At 41.9% G+C, this 16937-nt stretch overlaps 1 protein-coding gene across 3 annotated transcripts in view; it reads right to left on the bottom strand.

The window, feature by feature from the left end:
* Window positions 1–16937, bottom strand: part of Astn1 (astrotactin 1) — a 318227-nt gene that overhangs the window by 173910 nt on the left and 127380 nt on the right. For all 3 annotated transcript variants that reach the window (NM_001430009.1, NM_001170603.2, NM_001430010.1), the window contains 1 exon segment: window positions 1615–2008. In NM_001430009.1, coding sequence (NP_001416938.1) covers window positions 1615–2008 — 394 coding nt within the window.

The following is a 16937-nucleotide window of genomic DNA, read 5'->3' as shown; positions in this document are numbered from 1 at the left end:
GCAGGAGGAGTGAAGTAAGAGGATTACCATCGAAAATCCAATTTAGCTAATTCCGTATTGATAATGCCACTGCTCGCCAGCCTTTGGCTAAGCGCAGAATGCGGGGTTTTTCCTTCTGGACAGCACTGGGTTTTAGCAGAAATAGAATCTATGCGCATTCAGACAGAATGTGGCCTGTCTTTCATCACAGACTCCGCCGTTCGCTGCTGACTGAACTCTAGCCACTGCATGCGTTTGTGCAATCTGTCTGTTCCCTACAGAAGTTTGGGATTGAACCCCCAAGTACCATATGTCCATTCCATGGCCTTGATGCCATATGGAGTATGATGCCTGTTGGAGGATCCTCCTTCCTACTCTGAGAGTCGAAAGTTCTCAAACATTAAATTGTATTAGGAAATGATTATTGATACAGGTCATCTTCCGGATGCTAAACAGAATTTCCATTTCCTGATATGTTTTCACCTTTTGCAGTCTCGCCGAAAGCCTGTGCATCTTTAACAGCATGCAGTATTGACTGTGTCTTCCTTCAAAGGAGGTTCCAAGCAGTATCTTGAGGACCATGTTGAGATGGCGTCTTTTAAGAGTACTTATTCAGAGCAGTTTGAAAGGGAAGGAGGTGGGCTATCTTAAAAGAACAGATCTTCCCTCTCTGCGTGTTTTTGACCCTGATCTTGTTCTGCTGGGTTAGGGCCAAAGTTGTCCTATCCACTCTCTTGATAGATATAGCTACCGTCTAAGATCTGATGCTTTGATTGTATTCTTTCCTTTTATTTGGGGGGAAAAAACGCATCCTGTGTAGAGACCACTGAATTAGGGGCTAGAAAATGCCATTAAAAGACCCAAGACCCACATCTTCGGAGATGGAGAGAAAACCAAACCAAACCAAACCAAGACAAGAAGTAACCAAATGAAAAGCAGAAAGCTGAGGATCCTCCACATCACTAAAAACTTAAGTTGCCTGTGCAAGTACATGATATACGAACAAGTCAAGCCAGGTCAGTTTCCCATGCTGCCTCCTTACTTCCTAGAGGGCTGCACAAAGAGACTCTAAGACACTTCGACTGCGTGTAAAGGCATCTCTCAGGGTAGAAGTAGAAATAGTTCCAATTTACACTTTGCTTCTTCTTTTATGGATTAGAAACTCAGTACAGTTTTCGAAGGAGATGGCTTTTTAAACTTTTTTTAAGTCTGAGATTTTTATAAATGTATACAATGTATTTTGATCAGACTCACCCATTTTTACCCCTCCTATATTCTCTTACACACTTCCCCATCCCACCTTTATATCCTAATGGTGCTGTGCATCTCTCTCTCTCTCTCTCTCTCTCTCTCTCTCTCTCTCTCTCTCTCTCTCTTTCTCTCCTCTCTCTCTCTCTCCACTTGAGCACAGGCAACATACCAGGGATCATATTCTTAAAGACAACTTTCTTTCTCCCAGGAACGTAATAGCACTAATAGCACGTCAGTTGGGGTGGAGACTATGAAACAGGTTATTTTGTCCACCCAAGGAAAGGCATTGGTACATCTTGCTGTGTAACAGCTGTTGGCTACCCCTATTTATTCTTTGTCACCATGAGCAGAAAGAAATAGGTCCGTCTCTTCTTCCATTCCTACCTGGTGTGAGGTCCATCCCAGACTTCTCATTGCAGCCCTGTAGGGAGTCCAAAGTGCGTGTGACCTGACTGGCAAAGTCCTCCCCTCCATTCATGCACTCCCTCTGCAGGTGGTGACGCAGGTCTGTGATGTCATACTCATAGCCATCCAGGATGGGTGTCTCCCGGATGCTCAGAGTGCCACTGGAGTTGTGGCCCTGCACACGGGCATTGCGCAAGCTTTCCCGCCCATGGCCTCCAATTAGCACAGATGGGATATAGTGGATCTCATTGGCTGCCTCTGCACTGGCACTCTTCTGGGGCTGGGGAACCCGGCGACGTTTGCACCAGCGCCTGCGAGTGTACAGGATCATCACCAGGCACAAGATGGATAGCAACAGAGCTATCATGCCACCCTGGAAAGACAGGACATCAGATGTTTGCACAGATGCAATGCAAAGAAAGGTAAGCTCTCCCCACAGTGTCATGGGTCCGTCTGCTAACTCCATTCATCACTCATTCATTAATTCATGCATTCAAATGTACTGAGCACTATAGGAAGCATCCATCACTCAGCAACTAAGGGACACTCTGCAGACACTGGTGCTTAACAGTGGAGAAAAATGAGAAGATGTGGTTAGGGCATCGTTTCAAGAAATCCAGTTGCTGCTGGTTTAGCAAATATTTGAGATAGAGGGTGGGGAGGATTGGGATTTGAGGTTTTCAGTTGCAGAATTCAGAGAGAGGGTTTGTTTAAGGCAAACGTGGTACACATAAAGCTGCTTTGGGGCTTTCTTTTTAGCAGCCAGCATGAGGTGGCATCGAGCCTTATCTCATATCTAAACAATCAATCTTAGATGGAGCCTAACACTGGCTCCACAAATCAATGAGTCCTCTCAGTTCCAAAACTCAGGTTTCTTGTCTGTAAAATAGAGAAGTTGCCAGCTAACTGCCTATGGTGGTTGCTAAGTATCAGGATAAGTAATGATGGAAAGTGCCCAGCCCAATACATCACACACCATCAAGGATCTGCCCAGTTGTCTCCATCAGAATAACTGGCCCAGCAGGAAAAACCATCAACCCATTTACATCCATCAGAGTTGAGTAGCAAGTGTGTGAAGAAATCCCACTGTCCACTCATACCTTGGGTGGCGGGGACTCAGTTTCCTTTGAGGAAAGGACTGATACCATAACTTAGAGTAAGGCTGATGGAGGAGTTTCCTGCTGAACCGTCAACAATGCAAGGGCCAACACCTCAGAGGCCAGTTCTTACAAGTCAGGACAGCACCAGCTGTCTGCTGCAGATAAGGATAAGTGTTCAGTGAGGCTGAACAACTGGCCCCGACAAGCTCAAGCTGGGGGTTGGCGAGGTGAAGAGAGCCTTCTATGCTCCTTCCTCTACAGCACTCCAGGGGCATAAACCTTCTGGTGCACAGTCAACCTCACCCCTTTATTTTGGCCAATATCCCTTTAAATCCATTTCACTAGGTCAAGGTGTGCCAAATGGTTCTCCTCCTAACCTTGGCTCAAGCCACTGCCAACCTACTGTATATTGTAGAGTTAAAAGTTCCTGTCATTTCTCATGGAGCCCTACCTGTGACGATGAATCAAGAATATTCCTGCAAATAAATTTAAAGGTCTCTTCCTTATTTCCCCAGTGTCACAATGATTATATTCTGGATTTATAAATATAGTCTCCTAGTAAATCCTCCTGGCTATCCCTCCATTTGCCACCATCTTTGTGAGAAAAGGACACATGCACACATATATGCAAACAAGTACACATACACACAATACTATGCTCAAACAGGCTACACAAGGACGCAGAGCAGCACACAGTATAGGCAGCTGGTAAGTGACATACTAAGCCATAACTTAACTTTCTGCTTTTCAAGTCTTTCTTACTTTATTCTTCTGATGCAGCCTCTCAGGCAGGTACAGAGATAGCAAACACATTCTGGTTGCATAGGGTAGAAGTATAAAATCAAGTATTCTAGGTCCTCTTAACTGCTACCTCCCCTGAAGTCCATATTGAGGACTCTCAGACACAGAGCTGAACCCTGCCCACAGGACACCACAGTTGATGGTATAGAACCAAGCCCTGAGCTAATCCACGGACAGTGAGCATCTAAATACGACCCAAGAGCTTTCCGCAAAGCCGTCAATCATCTTCATGGCAGAGTAGATGGGCTATCCTTTCTCTCACCCCAAACTAAAGCTGCAACAATAGGTAATTAAGCCACACAGAAGGAATAACTTCCCAACTGAGAGAAGTTGTCAGACATTGAATTAGGCCACTGAAAGCCAGAGGTAATTTTATTCCCCAAAGAGCTGTAACAGCAACATAAACATCAATCCCCGAGGAATGGTTTGAACACCATCTTTCTAGCTCACACAGGGCTCCAGAGGAGCCCCTCCACCCTTCCTTACTAATTCTGCATACAGATAGTCACAACAGAGTTACAGTGAAATCCAGCCCATAGATTCATTGCCCATATCACTCAATAATAAAACAATACCAGCTGTTCATTAATGGGTGTTTTTACTATGTATTAGATGATTGTTTGCAATGCTTAAAGATTTAACTCTAAGAATATCCCCACTGCTGTTTCAAAAAAAAAAAAACGAGGCATGGAAATTACATAATTTGTCCAAGGTCATGTAATATGCAAATTTAGAAAGACTGTAGTGGAACCCTACTGACAAATTTCAGAGCCTTTGTTCTTTCTTTGGAGGGGACAGGGTGTGTAGATGGGAGCAAGCATGTGAAGAGGCCAGAAGTCAATGTTGGGTCTTCCTTTATTGGTAGTCAACTTATTTTTGAAATAGGGTCTACCTCTGGAATGTCTGGCCAGCTAACCAGGAGTCTCCTGTCTCTGCCCTGCCCTGTGTCGTGTCCAGTTAGAGACTCACCACAGTGAACCACAGTGCCTGAATATCATCTGTGCGCTATTGATGAACTCAGGTCCTCATGCTTGCACAGCACACACTGTGTCTACTAAGACATCTCCGTGGATTACATCTCCCCCAGACTACAACCCCAGAACCTGTAGACCACTAGGCTTCCCTCACCATGATGAGTATTGCTCATAGAAACCGAAGCACTCTCCTGCTCTTCCCACATTCAAAGCACAAAATGTTTACATGAGGATGCTTGTACGTAGATCCATCCTAACTTCACAAATTCAAAGAAACTAGCCAATGAACACATCTAGCTGACCAGATGTTGGAGGGCCATCATCATAGCAAAGAACTATTTCCCAAGCAACTACTGAGAACCCAGATACAAGATTATTTGGTAGGAACACAAATAAACAACAACCCCATACCTCTCTCACATTTTATCTTCTTCAGGTTTAAAAATGTCAGCAAGGTGCCGTTAGGTCCTAAATTTTAGATGAATTTTAACATAGAAATGCATGTTCTCTTTCAGCTTAGCGCACATTGAAAATCTCTAGGTTTAACCCCCTTGTCTGATGAGCAGCCCAATGTGTCCAGAGAAGTTAAAAGAGTGGTGGAGCTCCGTGGGTGACTTTTAGAACCTTCACTTCTCATGGGGTCATTTTCTTAGCGTCCTATACAATTAACTTGCTATATAATACAGTCCAGACATTCAACTGAAGATGTCTTATGTTTGTTTATTAAAAACATAGAGCCTATAAAAAGCTAGAAAACAAGGTTTTATTTGGCTAATCTGTATATTTAGTGTCTCTGGTGTTACTTCAATAGAATGTTTTCTCTGCTGAGAGGCAGTGACTTTTGAGGGCCTCAGGTCTCTAGTAATTGGACCTCTAGTAGAGGTATGGGCTTGTTTATTTGTGTTTCTGCCTAATAATCTTGTATCTGGGTTCTCAGTAGTTGCTTGGCAAACAGTCCTTATTACCAGCCAGCAGGGGCAATTTACCTCAGGCATAGGGGAAAGCATTATCAGGACTCAAGTTCTTCTAAAGTTTCTTTGCTCCCATAACACAACTTGGTAATAGGTGTCTTAACACTTTGTTGTGACTTACTCATTGATAGTGGATTATTATAAAAACAATAAGATGTACGATGAAATGTTATATAATATTTATATGTTATGTTTTCTAAAATGAGATTTGGTGATGATAATAAGCTCACTATGTATACGTTTTTTTGAAATACATGATCTATTCAATGATCAGATACCAAGCAAAGTAAAAAGCCCCACGTAATAAAAAGACCCATTTTTATATCTGAATTAGGGCACATGTCTAGGAAGCTAAATAAACTCTCCCTATACAATGAGATCTTGGAAATCCATTGGGATATTTGGCTACAATTATATTCTCATACAAGCCCAGTTCACTTGACTACCTATTATTTTTAGCTCCCCTACCTTCATAGAAAAGTTTACAAATGAAAGTCACAGATGTCTTAGGATATTTCTTTCAAAGACTCTAAAGAGGTAGGATATGGCAGTGGATCAAACCTTAGGTCAAGGGCACCTGGAGACTTCTTGTTAACCAAACAAGGAAGAAAGGCAAGATGAAGGTATTATCTTATCTGCAAATGGAAGTTTGTTGAGAGGAACAAACTCCTTCTGCCATCTGAGTCCCAATAGACTCTGCTTACAGTCTTGGCAAGAACACACTGGCCAATCTGACTTCAGGGAAAGTATAGAAGTTCTTGGCAAGTCTTGGCTGGTTTTGTGTTTCTGGACTTCTTCGCTCTGTTTAGAGTATATTTGTGTTAGCTTCATGCTTTATGGCATTGAAAACCCAAAACAAAACATGAAGACGCATCTATATTCTGGTGATGAGCAATAAGCTTCAGACTTTGAACATTAAAAATAAGTAACAACTGACTTCATGTTATAGCATTATTTGCTCTTTATTCATCTTTGCATGAATTTTCTGACCATTTTATTGATTTTTCAAAACTGTTAACATTTTGTAAGTACAATTGGACTGGAAGTATATGAGGACTCCACATCTATTCACAAATATCTTGTAAAAAAAGTGGCATTTTAAAACATATTTTTCTTTTAAAAATCAATAAATCATTTCTACTGGCTTTAATAGGGATCAAACAAATGAAAACAACCTTTATTTTATTATGAAATTGACATTTATGCTACTCACTGAAGAGAGAGGAACATGGAGCTTGTCAGATAATTTGTATATTTCATAATTTTTTATGTAACAGTGTTTTCTGTAACATTGACAGTTATTTCCCAGGGTCAGTGAAATTTTAGTCAAATCTCCTTTTTATGTTCATTCTAATCCCCTGCTTCACCCACAAGACCCCCTGTGTGCTCACCCTAGGTCCTGGGTCATGCCTCCCATTTTAGCTGACTCTAAAAGCATTAGTTCAGCCTTCTGGTTTCCATGGACTCCTCTTCAGCCCCGTGCCCAGAGCATAGACCCTTCCACACTAACCACAAGTACTTCTGCTTTTGACTGGCTTTTCCATCTCTTCTAATAGACTATAGTCTTAATGAAAGTCGGGGTCATGTCTGACATATCTCTTATAGCTCAAGAGTTGATTTTAGTACCTGGCATAAAGCAGAAAGTCAATAACTGGTTGTAGAATGGAAGGAAAGAATAAAGGAAAAGAAAGGAGGGAGGAAAAGAGGGAGGGGTCAGGGAGGGAGAGAAAGAGGGAGGGAGGGAGGGAGGGAGGAAGGGAGAGAGAGAGAGAGAGAGAGAGAGGAAGACAGGGCTCATCATTTTTGAATTTACTGTATTATAGCCATCTATATGCCTACAAGCTAAACTGATACAAGCCCATTACTTATGAGGCTAATTTATTTGTTATTAAGCCATTCAATGAATGTTTGGCAGACCTGCACTAGGGATGTGTGTTTCTAGTGGTTTCTGTTATTACTGTTACAGAAACAATACAGCTAGGGTTCCTAATCTAATGGTGTTTACATCCTAGTCACGGAACAAAATCAAAGAACAAAAGTAAATGCAAGCATAAAAGAAAGCCACTCTGATTATTAGTGCTAGAACAGCTAGTGCTTTTTAGAACAAAAGGAACAGCACTTGGTGAATATATGTTGTGTAAAAATGGAGTAACCTGGAGGCCAGTGAAACCCTTCCCTTATCAGTGTCACATGACCAATAAATCATAGAATAACAGAGACTGGATTTATTAAATGCCACAGAACTTTAGAGCATCACCTGGGCTGTGTGAAACATTGGCAGAAAAGTGGGAAAGCTCAGATTTTGTTTCGAGTGACCATCTGTCAAGAGACTGTGGCCAATCAATCAGCTAGCATTTCAAAGTCCAGTGGAGGAGTAGCAGTAGAGTGAATTTGAGACATCATTAATTATCCCTTGGGGCAATTGGACACACAGAATTCAAAATCACATCCCTAAGCGAATTAAAGAGTAGTGAAAAATAAGAATTAAATAGGCACACTTGGTTTCTTAATTGTCTTTAAGAATGCCCAAAGATCAGGGCCAAGAGTCATATATGGCAAAATAACTTAGATCTGCTTCCAGAAAGCAGACATAAAGGAAAACCTCAACAAACCCATTATGGAACATTCTAGTTCACAAACAGATTGCCCTGAAAAAAAAACAATTAATGACATAGATAACAGAGAGACAGACAAATGATTAATAGAGTAGTGAGATAATAAACAAGTACATGTTATGGAAATGACAGACAGACAGACAGACAGACAGATGCTTCAAGGCCTTTCTGACCTTGTGATTTGTAAGTCCATTAGAAAACTGGCCTAAATTACTAGCTTGAAGATCTCTGTGACAATTAAACTAATTTGTTGACTTGACTGGATTTAGAATCACCACAGAAACACAGCTCTGTGTGTATCTATGAGAGTGTTACCAGAAATGTTTAACTGGAGAAGGAAACCCAAACCTGAATATAAATGGCACCACCCCATGATCTGGGGATGCAAGCTAAGCGCTAATAACCCCCACATTCCCTGCTTCCTGTTTGTGATGACTTGTTTCAAGCTTTTGCTACCATGATTTCTCTACCATAGGGACTGTACCACTTGAAATATAAGCAAAAAGAAGCCTTCTTTCTTTAAGTTGCTTCTTGTCAGGTATTTGATAACAGCAATAGGAAAAGGAACTAATGTAGTTCCCAATGAAGTAACAACTCTGCCCAACTGCACAACTTTCTGCAAACTTCATGACCTCATTGAACCTAACACAGGTCTTCCTCTACAGCATAAGGTAACTGAAGGAAATGTAGCAATTCTTGTTATCACCTGTTGATGATTGTAACCATGAGCCATGCCAAACTGAAAATAATGCTAAGCTATTAGGGCAAAGGTAGGAAGAATATGGTCAAATCTTCCTGCCCATTAAGCCAAAACCACAGACCAAAGACATAATAGCGTTGATTCAGAAGCAACCATCAACTCCATTTAGCTCTGATAGAAGGACATCTCCCTTCCTAAAGGTACAGGCAGATCTTTGAAGTTAAATAATGCCATCAAGATTGTGGTAACATATTCTTGACCTTGAGACTCCTTTTTCTGGCAGAGGAAGCCATCCAAACTAGGAAGAAAATCCTTTGGTTATCTTCTCTGACAGATTTTTCTCTTATGTGGTGGTTGGTGAAAAGAAATCCATTATCCCTTGCCTATTTCCTTCCTAAGTGGAAGACAAGTGAAATGCTTCAAACATATTAAGTAGCAAGTTCAATTTATATGTTATTAAGAACATCATCTTCTCTTGGGGGCTTTCTGAAGCTTTTAATCTTGTGGAAATGCTTTCCAGTTGCCATGGGCCACCATATTAATTAAGGGGCCACAATATGTGTTCTGAGTCTTCTGACATGAATTGCACAACTCCCTAGCAGGAGATAGCCTCACCACACTTGGTTAGCCTCTCAGTGGAGCATGCTTTTGCTGGTGCCTGCCGCCCTGAGACCTCCAGACTCCCCCTTTCACACCCCTAATCCCATGAATCCAGTGCTTAGAGAAGAAATGGAACGTTCCTATGATCCTGTCTCATTAAAATGTTATTTGCCTGGTCAAGATAGAGTGAACAGCGACTTCCTACAGACGTAAGACCAATTCTGACATGAAGAACCTTCTAGGTTGACAGGGTGATTCTTAGGGCCCCTGAAATCTAGTGTGATTATCAGCAGATTTTCTCTAAGGTAACTCAGTGCTATATTTTCTTACATATTTACTTCATTTTGCATTTCCTACACCTAAAAGTTTCAAGACAGTTAGCTTTGATCACTGTCTTCCTTTTGAATCTGGAGTGTTTTTAACTCCTCTCTGAGACTCGGGTGTTTCATCTAATGAGAGCCTAGAGTCAACAGGGACAGTGGCTGGAGGCAAGCTTGCTCAAGTCAGCCTGGGCTATTTTGGTTTATCCTCCTTCAAATTCTTTTTTTAGAGATGCTGTTTTGGGATGTTGAGGGTTTTTTTTTTCTTGACTCAGACCCCTGACTTTTCTGTCCCCACTGCAACACAGGGGGATGCATTTCTTCTTAAACTGCATTCTGATTCTTAATGGCTTCAGTTACCTCTCTTTGCCTTAATGAGAATGCTAAGGTTGAGCGGTGCTGAGTGGAACAGGATGACAAAGCAGTGGTTTGCCATTAGTGTGTTTTTAGGTCCAAGTCCACCTCAGTGGCTTCTTTCATTCCAATAAATGGCCTAGATCTCTAGAAGGGCAGTGAGGAATCAGGCAGAGCTTGGATGCTCGCAACCCTCTGGGTTTAAACTCAAAAGTTCTATGAAAGATGAAGCAATAGAGGCAGATGTCCTGGATGTGACCCCCTCATCAGCGTTAGGTATTAAAAGGACAGATCTTCATAGAACCTATTTTGGAGCTATGTGTGCACAGCCATGCGTAAATGTGTGTATTATGCGTGACAGCCAAGCTAGGAGACTAACGGATCCACGTAGAAACAAAAGCACCCCAGGTCGCTGTCTCAGCAGCCCATGAACACAACAACATGAGACAGACTTTCTCCCTGGGCTATGAACACCAGTCCTTCAAAACTTCACTAGCCAAGCATGAAGCCAATAAATAAACATCTCCACCTGGCTAATGCCCAATGCCTGTCTTTGGCTAAGCTCCTTTCCTCTTTCCACCTTGTTTTCTTGCAGTAGGCAATCTTGATGAAATAAAATTGTGATAATAATCTGCCCCATTAGGACCAAACATTAATGGAATTATTGAACAAGTAATAGAAGAGGCAGTGGATATTTTTGCTAATGACCATTAGAATTCTTCTCGTTGTTTAACCAGATGCAATTGGTTGAGATTTGTTTTATCTATCTTCTCAAAAGTGAGGGAGCCTCGTCCAAAGGGAGAAAAGGGAAGTCTTACAGCATTGATGGCTCTGTGGGCAGCAGTTGGAACCGAGAAAAAATAATCAGTTACTTTAAAACTCGGTCTTTGAGAAAGACTATATGTAAAAAAGCATGCCTAGGGATCTCAGTGACTTCAGCAGATGACAACAGCCTGTGGCACCATTAGCAAAGAAGTTAAGATTCCTTTGAACTTGGTCCATAATCTTTACTGTCACTATATAAACCAGTTATAACTCTTCATCTTATAGCAGTTATAAGATGAAAAGTCTTTGGGACTCTTCAGAGTTGTGCTTCTCAGAGAGCCTAGAAAAGGTGTAGATGGATGGCCTTTAGATAGAGAATGACCTTGGTAATATTCATGACCTAAGTGTAGGGTACAACTTAATGATCGTAGGTGCAATGAACTCTGTTGTGCCCGGGCCTAGTCAGGTATTCAAATCCCCTTGTCCCTATCTCTTCTGTTATTAAAGACTTTCCAATGATATGGAGGAGTGATGCATCTACACAGCTGATGGTTTGTTTCCTGACAAACTCAAGGACAAACTACTTCTGATACTTCTGATCTTTTCATCACAACTCCACTGTGTACATATCATTCCTCTCTGAGCTTCTGCTTTGTTTGATGACTAGAGGAATATATTGCCTTCTTCCCATACTGCTGGTATGGAGAAGGGAAATTAATAGTAATGATAGTATTTGTTAAATTCCTACCATGTGCCAGACATAATGCCTAATATACTCATTACTTTGTTGACTATGAATATAACTAGATAAATCAATAAATATAACTGGAAGTTATATTGCTTTTTTTTAAATGAGGAAACAGAAGATTAAAAGAGTTAAGTAAGTTTTACAAATTTATCTAGCCATACAAAGTCAAATCAATACCTAAATACTGACCCTTGGTAATATGGCCACAGGACCTTGTAGAAGCAGAAAGGCCTACAATGACAGCCAAGGTTCCAGTCACCCAGCTCTCTCACTATCATCCATAACATTGACAATCCATTGACAATCTTGCCTTCATATCTAATCTTTGGGGCTATGTAAGCAAGGATCACCTTGTATCTGTGCTTAGTATTATTGATAGTGCCTGCACTATATCCCCATATCATTCAGTAAAGCTTAATTATTGTGATACATAAATACATAACTCAGCAATAGCTCAGTTGTGCCAAAGATGGTTACTTTACATAGAGGGAAGAGCTTGATTTTAAGATTCCTGGGATAGATGTTTCAAAGTATAATCAGTGGGCTGAGAAGATAGCATAGTCAGAAAAGTGCTTGTTTCTCAAACGTGAGGACTAGAATTCAGATGTCCATCACCCATCAAAAAAAATCTGGATGTAGTGGGTAATGCCAGCAATCCCAGCTATAGCAAGATGGCTTGGGGAAATAACTAGAACCTGGAAACTTGCATTCTAGACAAGTGGATCCCTAGAAACCCACAGGTCTGATAGGTAGATCCCAAAAGACCCATATTCTAGCTATCTTGGTGCCATGTGGAAGTTCTAAGACAATGAGACCTGCTGTGTCAAACAAAAGCTACTTAAGGATCAACACCCAAGAAGGTCTTTGGATCTCAACATCCATGCTATGTGCATCATGCTCACATCAACACGCAACACACACACACACACACACACACACACACACACACACAGAGAGAGAGAGAGAGAGAGAGAGAGAGAGAGAGAGAGAGAAATGGAGACAATATGCTTCAAAATCTAAGGATAGCTAGGCTTTCAGACGGAATATGACCTTTGTGAAACAATAGACAACTGCACAGCATTACCACACAGCAGAGTGGGTTGACAAAAAAGCCATACTTAGACTTTTGATGGACACCAGGGATTACATTATTATCAGACTCCCCACCCGCCAAGAGATGTAGATACAAGGTAAAAAGTAAAGCTGTCCACATCACATTTGGCATTAGGATCGGTTCTAGTTTGCTTTCATTTGCTCCTTTGCGGTGATAAACACCATGACCCAAAGCACCTTGCGGGAGGAGAGGGTTTCTTTGGCACACATTTTCAGATCACAGTCCATCACAGAGGGAAGTCAGGGCAGGAGCTCAGGTGGAAACTGGAACAGAAACTATAGAGAAATGCTGCTCACTGGCTTGTTCTGTGGTTTGACCTTAGTGATCTTTGTTCATACAGCCGAGGACCGCCTGCTTGAGAAATAGTTTCTTCCACAGTTGGCTGGGAAGAATCAACAATCAGGATGATTTCTCATGGACATGGCCCAGGCCAATTTGATCTGGGAAATTCCTGAATATAAATTTCTTCTTCCAGGGTAACTATCACTTCAGTCAACTTGACAATATAGGCTAACAAAGGATAGTAATGCTCACTCCCAACCCAAACCATTAAATGCTAATCACGAGGTGCCTTCAACTTGTAAGTTATCTGACCCACATCAGTCAACGTTTTAACCACGAGCTTCAAATTCTCATCTAAACCCTACAGAGGACAATGAGAATTTAAAGTCAGATCTCTTTCTACACTCCAGCTGTGGCTCAGTCCTGCCCTCCAAGAAAGATGCACAATAGAACAAAGACTGTAGCAATAGGAGGGAGAGAGGGAATTTAGGGCTTAGGGAAGATGCTGATACCCATATAGGATCAGAGCCTTGTGTGCCGAAACCCCTTCCAAGCCACACCTTTTGCCAAAGGCCCTAAGCATGAGAGGAGGAGGATAGGGGTAAGAGCACTGCCTCCCTGGGGTCATGCACTGACTGGCATCCTTTTTATCTTTCCCTTTAAAGAATGTGTTGTGTTCAGTTTTTCTCTGGAGCTAATCAAGCACAAACTCTGGAGAAGAGGTCTGGTTTGTCAAGACAGTCTGAGTGAGATCATGACACCCTCATTAGGACAGGCTTCGTTAAACCACCAGCACCAACATCAGCAGCATATTGTCCACAGCTAATTAGATTTATTTCTGTTGGTAAAGTCATTAACCAAGTCTTCAAATCCTTCCCATCACTAGTGTGAAAAAAAACAGGAAAAAACAAACAAAAAAAACCCAAAAAATTATTCTCCAACTGCCTCCTCCAGCCCTGGTGCCCCCTCCAGCCACCCTTGCCACATGTTGCCAGTTTTGTTCCGGTTTTCAGGCTTCCTCTCTTACACTTAGATTTTCAGGATCAGGTGGGATGGTGATGGACTGAAGGAAAGAGCTTGATAAAGAAGCTTCTTTTTGGCACCAGCTGACTGTAGTTCACTTTGTTCCCAGTCAGGTGCCTGCTATATACACCAGGACCTTGGGCATAAACCCAATACTTACCAGATAAAGATGGGCAAGGGCAAAGGGAAGCTTGAGGCTGAGCCCAGCTCCCCCTCCCGCCTCCTCTCCTGGGAGGCAAGGAAAGGCTCAACTGTGCTATTGTTTGTCAGATTTTAATTTACTGATCAGTGGCTCAATCATGCAGAGTGAATCTGTGGGTCAGCCTGATCCAGCCAGAGGTGATCACATGGTAGAAGAATAGCAGAGACTCTTGCTTCCAAGGCAACTGATGAGGCCGACCTCATCTGCCAAGCCAGTGTCTAATTCTGTGTCTGGGGCAGGCGACCCTGGACTCACCATTCCCAGCCTATGTGTGATGTTGTTATGAATTCATTTTAATTTAGATCACAGTGCTCATGAAGTTTCAGCTTTTTTTTTAATAGTTATGGCTTATTCTTTTTCTATTCTTAATGCATTCTATTCTCTCTGTCTCTGTCTCTCTGTCTCTGTCTCTGTGTATCTCTCTCTGTCTTGTGTGAGTGTGTGTGTGTGTGTGAAAGAGAGAGGGGGAGGGAAGGAAGGAGGGAGAGAGAGAGAGAGACAGAGAAACAGACAGAGACAGACAGAGACAGAGACAGAAGACAGGCCTGCAGAGAAAGACAGATGGGGGTGGAGTACAGGATTGTAGAGTTGTTATTTGCGGCCATTCCTGAGACTTTACTCTTTCTGTGCCCTGACATTTCTTAGCATGATTTTGTATCCAAAGCTTTCCCTCCCAATTGCCTAATTTCACTCCACTCTTTTGAGCCCCAGCACATTTCCTCATGTCCTTCTCCTCCCTGTATGTTATATTTCAACTCCCAAAGTATATGCTAGTATAAATTAATCCTGAACCCACAATAGTGGGTTTCTTCTATCATAGTGCTGACTAGACTGGCATGCAGGATCCATATTCTAATTGTAAGTACTTCCCAGAATCCTTTAGAAGAGGATTCAGCACAGGGCAGACCCTTAGTAAGTACAATGGTTTGCTTAACAGTTTCTCACTGTCTCGATGAGTCTGAGAAAATGTAAGTACCATTAAACTCCAACCATTTGTCAGCTCATCTGGACACCTGTCTTTTTGTCTAGTAGCTGGGAGTCCCTTGGGCTTTCTCATTTGGTCGCAAACTTGGCTATACATCCTCCTGGGAAGAAGCCAGCTAGATCTGGATGAGAGTTTTCTCACTTGCAAGATGTTCAAATAACAGGTGCATAGTATGAATTTGAAGTTCAGGAAGAGGGCTATGTTTTCAGAAAGCTCAATATCTTTCTCCAACCTCACTCTGGCACATTCATTTTAGTGCCTCAGCTACGTGGACAAATCCCGCCCCCACCCTCGCCGGTAAAATTAATTGACTTGCATTCAGATCTTACTGTTCCTGCCCCAGTTCATGGAGCACTGTATGAATAGTGTCATCACCAGAAAGGTCAAAAAAATTGCTATCAATTTTTTAAACACCAATTTAGCACCTAATTATCCATGGGAACCTGTATCACATGTTTTGTAAAAAGAACAGTGTTATTTTTTTTTAAAAAAGAACCCTCAGGGGTTGGGGATTTAGCTCAGTGGTAGAGCGCTTGCCTAGGAAGCGCAAGGCCCTGGGTTCGGTCCCCAGCTCCGAAAAAAAGAACCAAAAAAAAAGAACCGTCTTCTTAGAAACTAAATCTCCAATTTTCATTTTTTTTTAAAGAATCAGTACATCATGTGTACTTATTTCTGTAAAATGACTTACACTTGTGTTTCTGTTTCTACAGTGATTGGAGATAGGATAGAATCATTCTCCCTAACTCCATTCGGGAGTTGGGAGGAAGTGAGTCTGGCTTGCAGAAGGACCAAATGCTGTCAGGACCAGCAATTTTCTCTGCCAGCACACCATGACAGATGAGGGTCACAAGCTAGGTAGACCTCACAGCCATACTGAAGGTTCCACACACTCCATACCAGCTATAACAATATATTTTTTCTCGTCCTCAGTCAAGAGAGCGCACCAGAATGTGAGTTGGGTAGGCACTACCTTATTATAGGTCATTTATAACCCTGACTCTGTGCTAATAAGAAAGGGAAGCCAGTCACAAATTTTAGCACTTTACTTATTGTTTAGATCAAATGCACTTCCCACATCTCAACAATTGATGGGGACATAGCAGGGATCATGGCATTATGACTGCAAACTGCAGAAGTACGAAACCAGCCACTGAGGACAAGAGAACAAGGAACAACTGTTTTGGTTTTTTCCCCCCACCAGAAGGTTGAACAAGGAACTCTCCAGACTTTGAGAGTCTGGGGAAGCCTCTTTAATGCATAACACCATGTGGTCACATCCCAGGACTTATACTGTATCTCCTGATACTCAGAACTGGGAATCTCACTCTGAAAAATCTTTAAGTCACTTTTTTTCACTATCAAATAATATGTTTATGTAGCTATTTTATGTAACAAATTATTCATATATTCAATTATGACGATAATGCATGCTTATTTATGTATGAGATACATTATATATGCAATACAGAGAGCTTCATGGTCACTCACTTCTGGTATGAGTAACAGTCTTCATTTAAGGTTCTGGGTCCCACGAATGTAGTGAGGAAAGGGAGACATAACCAGCAAAAAAGAAGAGGCAGAAATCAAAGGCTCCCTCTGAAGGTCTCATAGAACAGAGGAAGCCACTGTCTGGTCACTAACTCCCAGTCATTTGGCCATCCCATGTCTCTGGATTTTAGCTAGCTGGTCAGTCCTGCCAAGCCTTTCTGATGGGGCTGCATGTTCTTTATTGAAGTCCTTTGTGGACT

The sequence above is a fragment of the Rattus norvegicus genome, chromosome 13 (assembly GCF_021556685.1).
Source record: "Rattus norvegicus strain SHRSP/BbbUtx chromosome 13, alternate assembly SHRSP_T2T, whole genome shotgun sequence".
Lineage (NCBI taxonomy): Eukaryota > Metazoa > Chordata > Mammalia > Rodentia > Muridae > Rattus > Rattus norvegicus.
Note: the sequence above shows the minus strand (reverse complement) of the source record. Positions and strands in the feature narration are given on the sequence as shown.